This window comes from Lolium perenne, chromosome 3, assembly GCF_019359855.2.
Source record: "Lolium perenne isolate Kyuss_39 chromosome 3, Kyuss_2.0, whole genome shotgun sequence".
NCBI lineage: Eukaryota > Viridiplantae > Streptophyta > Magnoliopsida > Poales > Poaceae > Lolium > Lolium perenne.
The window spans coordinates 41,870,504-41,881,672 of NC_067246.2; the positions used below are offsets into that span (position 1 = coordinate 41,870,504).

Below are 11,169 nucleotides of genomic sequence, written 5' to 3' on the forward strand. Positions count from 1 at the left end.
TGCAAAAAGAACCTTGGATTGTGTTATGTGCAAAAACTGCACCAATAAGTGGTGTTATGTGTAATTTACTCTCCTCCCACGAATGACTACAAAGAAAGCGAAGCAGCTTCTTGGCTCAAAATCCATCACATATTCGGCACGTTTACATGTAGTAACATTTCTCTTTCATCCATCCTTATCTTTAGATTGGAACATGTCTTATATTTGCAGAGTTTTGTGTTAGTCACAATACTGTAGTTATTCCCTGCCTACCATATATGTTTTCTTCACTTTTACTCAAATTTAACTTTTTCCAAAGAATACTCACTAGATCGTCAATCTGCCGACGTCAAAGTCAGCTGGATGTTAAGGAAATAAAGTTCTTTTTATAATTAATTAATTTTTTTCTTATCATATATATAGCTTTCTGGTAAAGCGACATGTATATTCATCCACTGGGAATCTTTGTATCCTGGTCGTAAGGCACTAGATGACGAGTAAATGTGTGTCTGGTTTGGGCCTGAGATTGCCTACCAAAATTATGGTTGACCTATTTTTCATCAATAAGTTGGCTGATATTGGCTAACAAAATTGAAGTAGGGTTGATAGTGGGGCATTGGCAAGCTTAAAAGTTTGGTAGCTATCCAAATATGAACCAATGTTTAGGTTATCACAAAAAAAATTGCTAGGGTATGCTTTGTTAGCGAACTATTAATCCAAACGCACCCTAAATTTATATACTAGCATCATATCTAGACTAGTCATAGTGGGGAGTAACATATAGTAGTGTCATTCATATGACACTACTCTATGTTACTACCTTCATAATGCATAGTAACTTAGATGTAGTATCATGCATGAGTGTATTAATTAGCTTGTAGACTCATTCTATCTTGAAAAGTGTGATGTTATAGTAACATAGCTAGTTACCACAACCATCTGTTTCTTCATTTAATATCATGTCATGTCATCAATTTGCCTAGTTGACAATGCATGTAGCTCTATGTTACTACCTTAGTTACTCTCACTATGAGTAGTCTAAGGTCTGGCTGGTTTTTCAATTAGTTATCATTACATAATTGTAAAAGTAGAATTTTCCTTTCCAAGAAATAAACTCCAGCACATACAACAAGCTGTGTCAGCCAAACTTGAAGAAATATTATTACATAAGTATTATTTTTCTATAATGATCACGTTGTGAGAGAAGATGTTAGCTAGGCTGTTCGACCCCCTTGCAGTCAATAACTAGCTAAACATCGTCTATGCCCGTGAAATGTTTCATATATTGCTTTTTGTAATGTATAATAATGCATATAAATTGATTTCATATCATACCAATGCTCTCAGTCTTTCAGCGACCCTTGAATCATCTATGCCAATTCTTGAGCTGAAGGCCTGCACAGTTCACACTGAGGAAATTAATTATGCATGCTAATTTTATGCAAAACTAGATACACGACTTTTTTTAATTTAAGATGGAACAGGAGGATTTTACATATTACTGTGCTTCATCATGTAAAAATTGATATGCAAACAAATCTAAAACAAGAAAAAAATTGCCGGTTGAGGCAAACAATAATATTATTATCTATTATATAATAAAAGCAAAATACAGATATTTAATACTGGCACCACGTTAATCCACATGTACTAATTTATTTTAACAGTTAGATCTAAAATTAATGGATACGATTTAATAAAAGTACGTAACAGTCTAGTTTCATTTGACACGTTTATATATTGGAGACTACTTAGAAGCGACCTCCCATGTAAGCTGGCTCTAAGCTGATCGTTGATTAAAAACCTATCTATTATATACTAAAAGCAAAATACAGATGTTTAATAGAGACACCACGTTAATCCACATGTACTAATTTATTTTAACAGTTAGATCTAAAATTAGCGGATACAATTTAATAAAAGTACGTAACAGACTAGGTCCGTTTTGACACATTTCATAAATTTATTCTAAAACAAGAAGAAAATAATGTAGAATATGACCTGACATATAATGTAGAGAAAATTAACTATCAATACGGATGTTTAATAGAGGCACCACGTTAATCCACATGTACTAATTTATTTTAACAGTTAGATCTAAAATTAACTGATACAATTTCATAAAAGTACATAACAGTCTAGGTCCATTTGACACGTTTCATAAATTTATTCGAAAACAAGAAGAAAATAATGTAGAATATGACTTGAAATATAATGTAGAGAAAATTAACTATAAACGAGAGAGAAAATGTTCATGAAGAAGGTTAATTTTCTTTTATTTACTTCAAGACCTTATATTTTAGAATGAAGAGAAGCCATACTCGATGGATGGAAAAGGGAAATTCTCCTTGAATCCCTATATAGAGCTCCAGATTCTCATTCTGATCTCATCAATTTGAGTATCTTTAAAGACCTCATATTAACCATATACTTTTACATTAAAGATCATGTAACACAATTTAAGGCATGTGTGTATCTATAGTCAATTTCAAAATTTTAGATTTTCCCCAATCTTGTGTCTCTTGCTACATTGAGAAGAATCCACGGTTCCACATTCTCACGTACATGCACACACATGCACCACTCTTTTAATTCCTTCGTGTATCTTTTACTTATTTATTTACCATTAAATCATACTCGAGAGTGGATATAGGGTTCGATATTCAGTTTAATATATTCCAATTGCTAAAATTAACAGGAAACTCAAATAAGTTTGTCCAATTAGTCAATCAATGTATGTCGTTTTGGAGCATAATTTATAGCATATTCAAACGTTTCTTTTTAAGGTTCATCAGTGCATTAAAAGATAGATCAAGTGTGTGTACAAGAAGTGTGTCATTCTACTTGCTAAAAGCATTGACTAGCTGCTCTTTTCATATTAGATACTTTTGTAAATACTTAAAATTCTAGAGAGCCTAATGTCAATATTCTGAGATTTTGACAAGTAATACTGGAAAAAGAATTATTAGTTTTTTCTCAAATAATATGTGTATTTTAATTCTTACTGTACTTTTCTAGCGTGTACAAATATGAGTAGAACTATAAAGATGTGTGCAATATTGTATAGATTCAACAGAGAATGTTTGATAGGATATCTGTGCGCACATGTTCCTACATACCCGAGAGTGTATGGTGTAGAAGATTTTATGTCCTGCCACGGAATGGTTGGCGTTGACAACTTCCGCCCCTTCTTCCTCGAGGATGGTGATGACCTCGTGGAGCTTGATCGACCTCTCAGTGCTACATATGAGAAACACCTCCATGCTTGAATCGACGTGGTATCGCACCTCCACTACTGGCGCCACGGATGCTTTCTCGGCTTTCACACTTTCTAACTTAGATCCTGTGCCACAATTCATGAGCGTCGAGACGCAACTGCAAGCTCCTCCTCTTAGCCTAGCCTCGGCCTGTGCAAAGCTTCTCCTTTGGTGTAGCTCGTCCACCCTCTCCTTAAGCTTGTTGATGTACGTTGTTGCTTCGTCCAGGCTGCCCAGCAGGGACAATGTATCCTACGGTAAACATTTCACGTTGCCATAGAATTAAGAGCAATATGCACGATAACAGATTTATAATTTATATTTCAGAGCAGAATAATGTGCAATTATTTCATCTCACATAATTAACCTTGTGAATTTTAAAATTCTAATGTTCACCTACTCGATCACAGAGGGTCTCAATAGATAATGGTTTCGGCCAAGGGTCTTTACATGTATGTACTCGGTTTTGTGCATTGTTGCATACACATCATTCTACCTTCTGGCTTTATTTATCACTACATGCAATTTACTCCATCTATTGGGCGCTCTGTACTAGTATACTACGCGATATTAATTTGTTTTGCTACAAGAAAATGAATCCTTTGTTGATGGACATAACAACTCCGGCCGTGAGAAGTATTGCAATTGGCCATGGCCCGTCAGAAGTGATTATCACAAGTGACTCAGATTTTATAGAAAAGTCACCACTGACGCCCTGATCACCAAAGCCCGTCATTGGTGATGTTGCTCCACCGACAAGCATGAAGTGTTTCATCCATTTTAGATTCCTAGTGTAACATTTTTTCACCATGTATCATTTAGGTATTCTCAAACTTGTTATCAAGTATGAGGAGTTTACAATGTCAATGTTAGCCTATTTTCATTAATTTACTTTCATCATTACACTATGAGCTAACTATTTTTCGAAGTTACAGTCACACAAGTCATCCCCTCTCATGAACACGGCTCATGAAACAATATCATATACATTATGTTATTTGTAGACGTCCCAATTTAGAGCAGTAATTTTGGAACACGAAGCATATAGTTCTTGCCAGCTTCCAAAAATATCTGCATTGCAAACATGACCTAGGGTATTTCCTAAAAACATATGTGGCTATTCAGAATATGACAGAAAAATGAAATAGGTGAGGCCAACAATTGCTGGGGCAGCAGATTCGACTTGGCTATCTTTTAGTACTTTTACATTATGGAAATCTGGACATAGGGTTTAGAAACATGATATAGATACTATGCGCTAATTTGGTAGTTTCCCCCTCACAAAGGATATACAAAAAAAAGGCATGTAACATACGTATATATGGTACACTGCATGAAAATTAGATGGCAGTAGAACTCACTTGCACACCTTAATTACGATATTTTGTGTAACGTGCGGGAATAAAATGGGGTACTCTTAATTTTGTTATAAAAATATGAGAATTAATTAAGGGGACAGATTACGTTCAGGAGTGCTTACAGTTGAGGGGCAGTGTTCTTTTGGGATTAAGGAGACGAGCTGTGCACACAGCTCTTTCATGTGTTGCCTTCTCTCCCTCTCCACTTCCTTCCTGTCCACCGTCATCGTGCCGCTGCCACCATTCGTCCTGCTTCTCTTCCCACCTTGCGCCTTTGCCTCCATCTCAATCTCTCACACAGACACAAATCAATCAAGCTATAGCTAGATCTCAGCAGCCGGTCTGGTCTGAATAGAATTACAGAAATGCCGCGAAATGAAGAAGAAGCGGTTTAAGAGTGCATGCATGCAGAACAGGTGCTAACTAGCTAGCTCGATTGCTCGAAGATGCTTTTCATGGAGCAGCAAGGTAAGAGAGGATCGAAAAGGGGGAAGGACAGGGGTGCGTGGCGTCTGCCGTGGTTTAAATGGGAGATCGAGGCGCGTGGTGTGGTGGTGTGTGCGGATAAGTGCCGGGGGGGAATGATGTGCTTGCCCCCTGGCAAATATGCCTAGCTATATAAGAACACCACACACTAGATAGTACTTCCTTTGTTTACAAATATAAGGTATTTTAGACACTTTAAAATAAACTATATGCACACACTATGATGAGTAAATCTACACACTAAAGTTAGATTAAATAGATAAATCTACTAAAAGCTAGAATGTCTTATAGTATTAGTCAACGGATGGAGTATTGAATTATGTCCAAACGCAACGTGCGGCTACAGTTGTGTACTAGCTAAAGTAGGGACATCAACGGAAGTGCGTATTTGGGCATGCTTGATTGAGAAGAACAGTTTCGAACTGAATGTTATTGTACTATGGCTCTGTCTGAAAGTGGCGGCATATATGTTAGCTGGGTAGTTTGGCTATGGCAGCATAAATGTTAAAAGATAACATCTGTTTCCTGAGATGAACTCAACGAAGAACATAAACTTCTTTTTCAAAATGGAGGCTATGCTATATATATGAGAACCAACCTGAGGTTGGGTGGTTAGGAGGGTGGTCACCATCCCACCAGAGTTTAAATTCCAGATTTGGCATATGTATGTCTTATAAAGGCGGAATATTCTTTCAGTGGGAGATGACGTTCCCGTCGACAGGGAGGCGTATGTGGGGACTTCGTCAATTTCAAAATCCGATCCGCCGGCTCAGTCTTCGAAGGTGCTCATAGGGGTAGGGTGTGCGTGTGTGCGTTCATAGGGGTGGGTGCATGCACGTGTACGTGAGTGTTGGGGTCTGTAGTGTGTTTCTAAAAAAAGATATATATATATATAATATGTGACCTTCTTTACCATTTTATTTAACAAAAGTGTGACAAAGATCATATATAAAAAATCGAAATCCGACACACAACACCTACATACCCAACAATGAGTGAAAGTCATGCCAATAGCAATTTGTGTCTTGAAAAAGCAAAAACCCCTTGTCAACTAGGAACTGGAAACATCACATACCCCGAGACACCCTCTAAGCGAAACAGGAGCGCGCATCCGATAGAGCAGACTCTTAGCGAGTACCTCATGCGCACACTACAGAAGCCGTCACCTCCATCAAACCGCTGAATATTCTTCATGGTAAATATCTGCATAACTTCGTTGCTCCTGCCGTCGACCACGATGCCAGACAGTGCCACCTCCCTGTGCGCGTCCATTGTCACACGCTAGCCGTCGAGACCCCATTGCACCATGCTGCCGAAACTCGTCGTTGCAGATGGTAGAGGACACGTCGCTCCATCTTGGTCTCCACGCGATAAACATGCGGACACCGACACCCAACCACCAAGTTGTCCACATGTCTGTCTAGCTGATGAATATCTCCAAAGATGATACCCCCACGGGGGTGACGATGTAGATGTTGCCATCATCTGATCCAGGAGGCCCCCATAACGCCTACAGCAAGTGCTACGACGCGCACGTCCATCGCCGTCAGTGGTAACCTCCCCAGATCAGAGGTTTCACCTGGAAACAATGAAGCGAGAGACGCCCCCACCATCGCCTCCAACGAGGAATACGATACCCATAGGCGCCACCATGGACGGTGACATCCTTACCCGCTTTAGCAGCTAGACCACCGTCTCCTCCTCACTGTGGACCATCGCACCACACGGGCCAAGCGATCCACTTATGGGAAGCTGCTGCGAGGCAGCACCACCGCTATGACGGCCAAAGGGGTGGGGAATGCCACATCACTGTGTGACCCGATCCATGGCCACGCACACGACGTCCCGAGGTGCCCGCTCAAGATCCACCGGCGCAGCCACTTCTTTGAGCCGCAATGAAGGGACGCCCGACGCCGCCATCATCCCCCCGCACGGGCATTGCCCGGCTGGGATCCGGCGGCGGGGGGGGGGGGGAGGGGAGATGGGAGCTGGGGGTGTGGTGTCTAGAGTTAGGAGGAGGTGGAGGAAGAGCGGGAGACGGAGAATAGAATTAGTGTTATCACCAGAATTTGACCACGTCGGAGGTGGGCCACGATCAAGATAAGCTTGAAGGTTATATATGGAGAGAATACGAAGATCGGCCTTATATGCAAAGTTGGGCTAGATTGCCCATTTATCTGTAATTTATTAGATCGTATCTTAAGTTAGAAGTTAGAGTTTTACCCGTGCACGGTTAGGTGCACGTCCGAATTAGAAAGTCCCCTGGACTATAAATATGTATCTAGGGTTTATGGAATAAACAACAACACAACGTTCACCCCAAAACAAACCAATCTCGGCGCATCGCCAACTCCTTCGTCTCGAGGGTTTCAATCAGGTAAGCGACATGCTGCCTAGATCGCATCTTGCGATCTAGGGCAAGACAAGCTCCACGTTGTTCATGCGTTGCCTGCATCGAAGCGTCTTTGATGGCGGGCAACGTAGTTATCATAGATGTGTTAGGGTTAGCATAGTTCTCCGTATAACATGCTTACGTAGTGCAACCCTTGCATGTCTAGCCGCCCTCACACCTATCTCGTGTGGGGCGGCACCCTGCTTGTTCATTATTTAGTAGATCTGATCCGTTACGATTGCTCCTTGCTCTGCAAGGATTAGTTTAATATCTGCAATAGTTAGGCCTTACAAAGGGGGGGAGGATCCAGCGGCACGTAGGGTGGCGTTCGCAAGTCCTAAACAGGATGTTCCGAGGATCAACGCCATGTTGGTTTTTTGGCCTTGTTTAGGATCGGCTTACGAGCACCGTGCGTGGCCGCGAGGCCCAACCTGGAGTAGGATGATCCGATTATGCGGTGAAAACCCTAAATCGTCGTAGATCTCATTAGCTATATCTTGATCAAGCAGGATCACCAAGTATTCGTGCACCCCGTACGAATCATGGGTGGATCGGCTCTTTGAGCCGATTCACAGGATAACCTGAGAGCCGATCGAGGCTCGGATTTAATGTTTACGTGTATGCCCTGCAGGAACTAAGCGAGGCATCCCCCATCACCTTCCTGACCAGGTATAGGTCAGGTGGCACGCCCTTGCACTTCGCATCGCAGCGTGTGACCAGAAGAGCATTGCGGGCCGTCGCTCGGAGGGGTCTCAGCCAGCCGCAGCTCTAGGCTCTTCCCGGCTCTACACTGTGTTGACAGGCCGCTGCCCGCCGGTGGGTTTTGGCAGTCAACACATTCTGGCACGCCCGGTGGGACAATCGTCTACATCAACCACATCGCCATCTACATCTGAGATGGTGGCGGACGGCACGCCAGTCACCTACGAAGAACTGCCTGACGAGCTCAAGAAGCGATATGACGAAACCAAGGCCACCCTCGAAGCCGACCTCATCGGCTCATATCACAGAACTCGTTCACATGGCGTCAGGCGGAAGGGGTTCTCACCGGAAGGCGCACTCGATGAAGTGGATCTATCTGTCCCGTCAGAGGAACGTACCAGGGCCGTGCGCCAGGAGATTGGTGGCATGGTGGCTCACTCGTTGCGTCTCCATTCTGAGAGCCTGGTGAATACTTTGGAGCACGTCGCCGTTCGGATGGTCGAGGAGGTCATGAAGAATCAGCACTCTCTATTAGAGCCAGCTCTCAGGACCTACCGAGGAAAAGTGCCACTCCAGCCCCGTCTGCCGTTGTCGTGCACATCGGCGGCACCGGGAGTGCCTCATTCACCGTCGCGCACCGTTGGCAGGACCAACGGTACTAACCCTAGGAGGTGCCAACCAGGACACTCGTTCAACGTCAACATGATAGAACTGGGACACCCCCTTGATGGAGATAAAGGCGAGGGCAGCTGCTCTCGTGGCAAAGATAAGGAAGAGGCTGCTCCATGCGATCGGCCCCAACACCGCCAAAACATCTTGGTGATGATCAAGGTAGAAGCCGATGCTAGCGATCGGCCCGTAGTATCCGTATCACATGCTCTCCCGGTATGTGGCGTCGACCTCACAGGTGACGGAAAGCTAGGGTACGGGTTTACATCAGCTGATGAGCTAGAAGAAGTCGACATCGGTCCTGGGGATAAGCCTCGACCTACTTTTATCAGCAAGAAGTTAGATCCACAGCTCAGGGGACAGATGATAGCCCTGTTGAAGGAATACCCATTGCTTTGCATGGGATTACACGGAGATGCGGGTTGGACAGGAGCATCATTGAGCATCGGCTCCCCCTTAAGAAAGGATTTCGGCCGTTCCAACAGCGAGCACGTCAGATGAAGGCCGAGATCCTGGAAGAAGTCAAGAAGGAGATCGAGAAAATGTTGGCCGCTGGATTCATCAGGCCATGCAGGTATGCTGAGTGGATCTCCAGTATCGTTCCGGTGGAGAAGAAGGACGGCCGATGGCGCGTGGCCATCGATTTCCGAGATCTCAACAGAGCCACCCCAAAGGACGAATATCCAATGCCCGTGGCAGAAACATTGATAAACGCTGCTGCTGGCCACAAGGTGTTGAGCTTCATGGATGGCAACGCCGGTTATAACCAGATTTTCATGGCTCCGGAAGATATACACAAGACCGCATTCAGAGTACCAGGGGCAGTAGGTTTGTTTGAATACGTGGGCATGACCTTTGGACTGAAGAATGCTGGTGCGACATACCAACGAGCCATGAATTATATATTTCATGATCTGATCGGCAAGTTGGTGGAGATCTATATCGACGACGTGGTGGTCAAATCGGTCTCCATGGAGGGGCATTTGGACGATCTACGGCGCGTCCTAGACCGAACTTGGAAATTCGGGCTGAGAATGAATCCGAAGAAGTGCGCCTTTGGCGTGACGGCTGGTCAATTCCTAGGTTTTCTGGTTCATGAGCGGGGAATTGAGATCGGCCTGAAAAGTCAGGAGGCGGTGCGTACCATGCAGCCGCCCACCACGAAAAAGGAGCTCCAACGCCTCATCGGCAAGATCAATTTCGTCCGGCGGTTCATCTCTAATTTGTCAGGACGAATCGAGCCGTTCATGGCGTTGGTGAAGACTAAATCTGACGACGAGTTTCATCAGGGCGAGAACGACAACGAGCGTTTGATGAAATTAAGCGATATCGACAACACCGCCTTTGTATTAGTTCCGCCCCAAGAAGACAGGCCATTCTACATCTACCCGTCGCAGGCTGACACGTCCATTGCTTCGGTAGTGGTGCAACTCTACGAGGGCGTTGAGAGAGTCGTTTTCTACCTCGGCAGAAGGATGCCGGACGCGGAGACAAGATATCCCGAGGTCGAGAAACTTTGCCTCTGCTGTTCTTTACCTGCACCAAGCTTCATCACATCCTTGGACGGCAGAAATCATCGTCATCTGTAAATCGGACGTTGTCAAGCACATGTTGTCGGCTCCTGTTTTGAAAGGCCGACTCGGTAAGTGGATGTTGGCGCTGTCGTAATTTGATCTCCGGTACCAGCCGGCGAAGGCGATCAAGGGCCAAGCGTTGGCCGATCTCATCGCTGAACGAATCAGTACCAATATAGCAGCACTATCTATACGAGCATGGGCTATGTTCTTCGATGGATCGGTTTGTGACGGTGGTTGTGGCATCGGCATTCTGCTTGTGTCGCCTCGGGGGGCAGAATACTCCTTCTCCATCAGATTATCTACCCCTTGCACCAACAACGTAGCAGAATATGAGGCAATACGCAAGGGAATGGAATTGTTATTGGAAGCTGGAGCGGAAGCTGTGGAGCTCTTTGGAGACTCAAAGTTGGTGATTAACCAGCTCACGGATGAATATAATTGCGAAAGTGAATCGCTTTTCCCATATTGGATGGAATGCCGTGAGTTGATGACACAGTTTCGGTACATCAACTTTAATTGGATCCCAAGATCCCAGAATACCGATGCCAACAATCTCGCACAAATGGCGTCAGGCTACATAGATATAGCCGACGGACCGGAAGTTCAGATACAATTCCTGGAACAGAATGATTGGAGAGCCGAGATCTTCGATTATTTAAAAGATTCGGCTCGGGGGGCACCTAAACGGGTTAGATACAAAGCCATGAAGTATGTCCTTATAGGAGACGACATGTTTTACAGGACAGGAG

At 44.1% G+C, this 11,169-nt stretch overlaps 1 protein-coding gene across 1 annotated transcript; it reads right to left on the reverse strand.

The window, feature by feature from the left end:
• Positions 1 to 1,072: 1,072 nt before the first annotated feature.
• On the reverse strand, positions 1,073 to 5,160 carry LOC127338026 (transcription factor bHLH162). Its single transcript, XM_051364311.2, has 3 exons — positions 4,717 to 5,160; positions 3,099 to 3,488; positions 1,073 to 1,374 (listed from the first exon to the last, which is right to left on the reverse strand). Exons 1-3 carry the CDS (start codon positions 4,876 to 4,878, stop codon positions 1,309 to 1,311), a joined length of 618 nt encoding a protein of 205 aa, XP_051220271.1. The 5' UTR covers positions 4,879 to 5,160; the 3' UTR covers positions 1,073 to 1,308.
• Between the last annotated feature and the right edge of the window lie 6,009 nt (positions 5,161 to 11,169).

Excerpts from the sequence above, each read along its gene's own strand:
- LOC127338026 (XM_051364311.2), bottom strand. The coding sequence starts at position 4,878 with ATGGAGGCAAAGGCGCAAGGTGGGAAGAGAAGCAGGACGAATGGTGGC. Across the intron at positions 3,489-4,716 it reads AAGAACACTGCCCCTCAACT|GATACATTGTCCCTGCTGGG; the intron begins GTAAGCACTCCT and ends TGTTTACCGTAG. Across the intron at positions 1,375-3,098 it reads TCTACACCATACACTCTCGG|GCCTTCAGCTCAAGAATTGG; the intron begins GTATGTAGGAAC and ends TGAACTGTGCAG.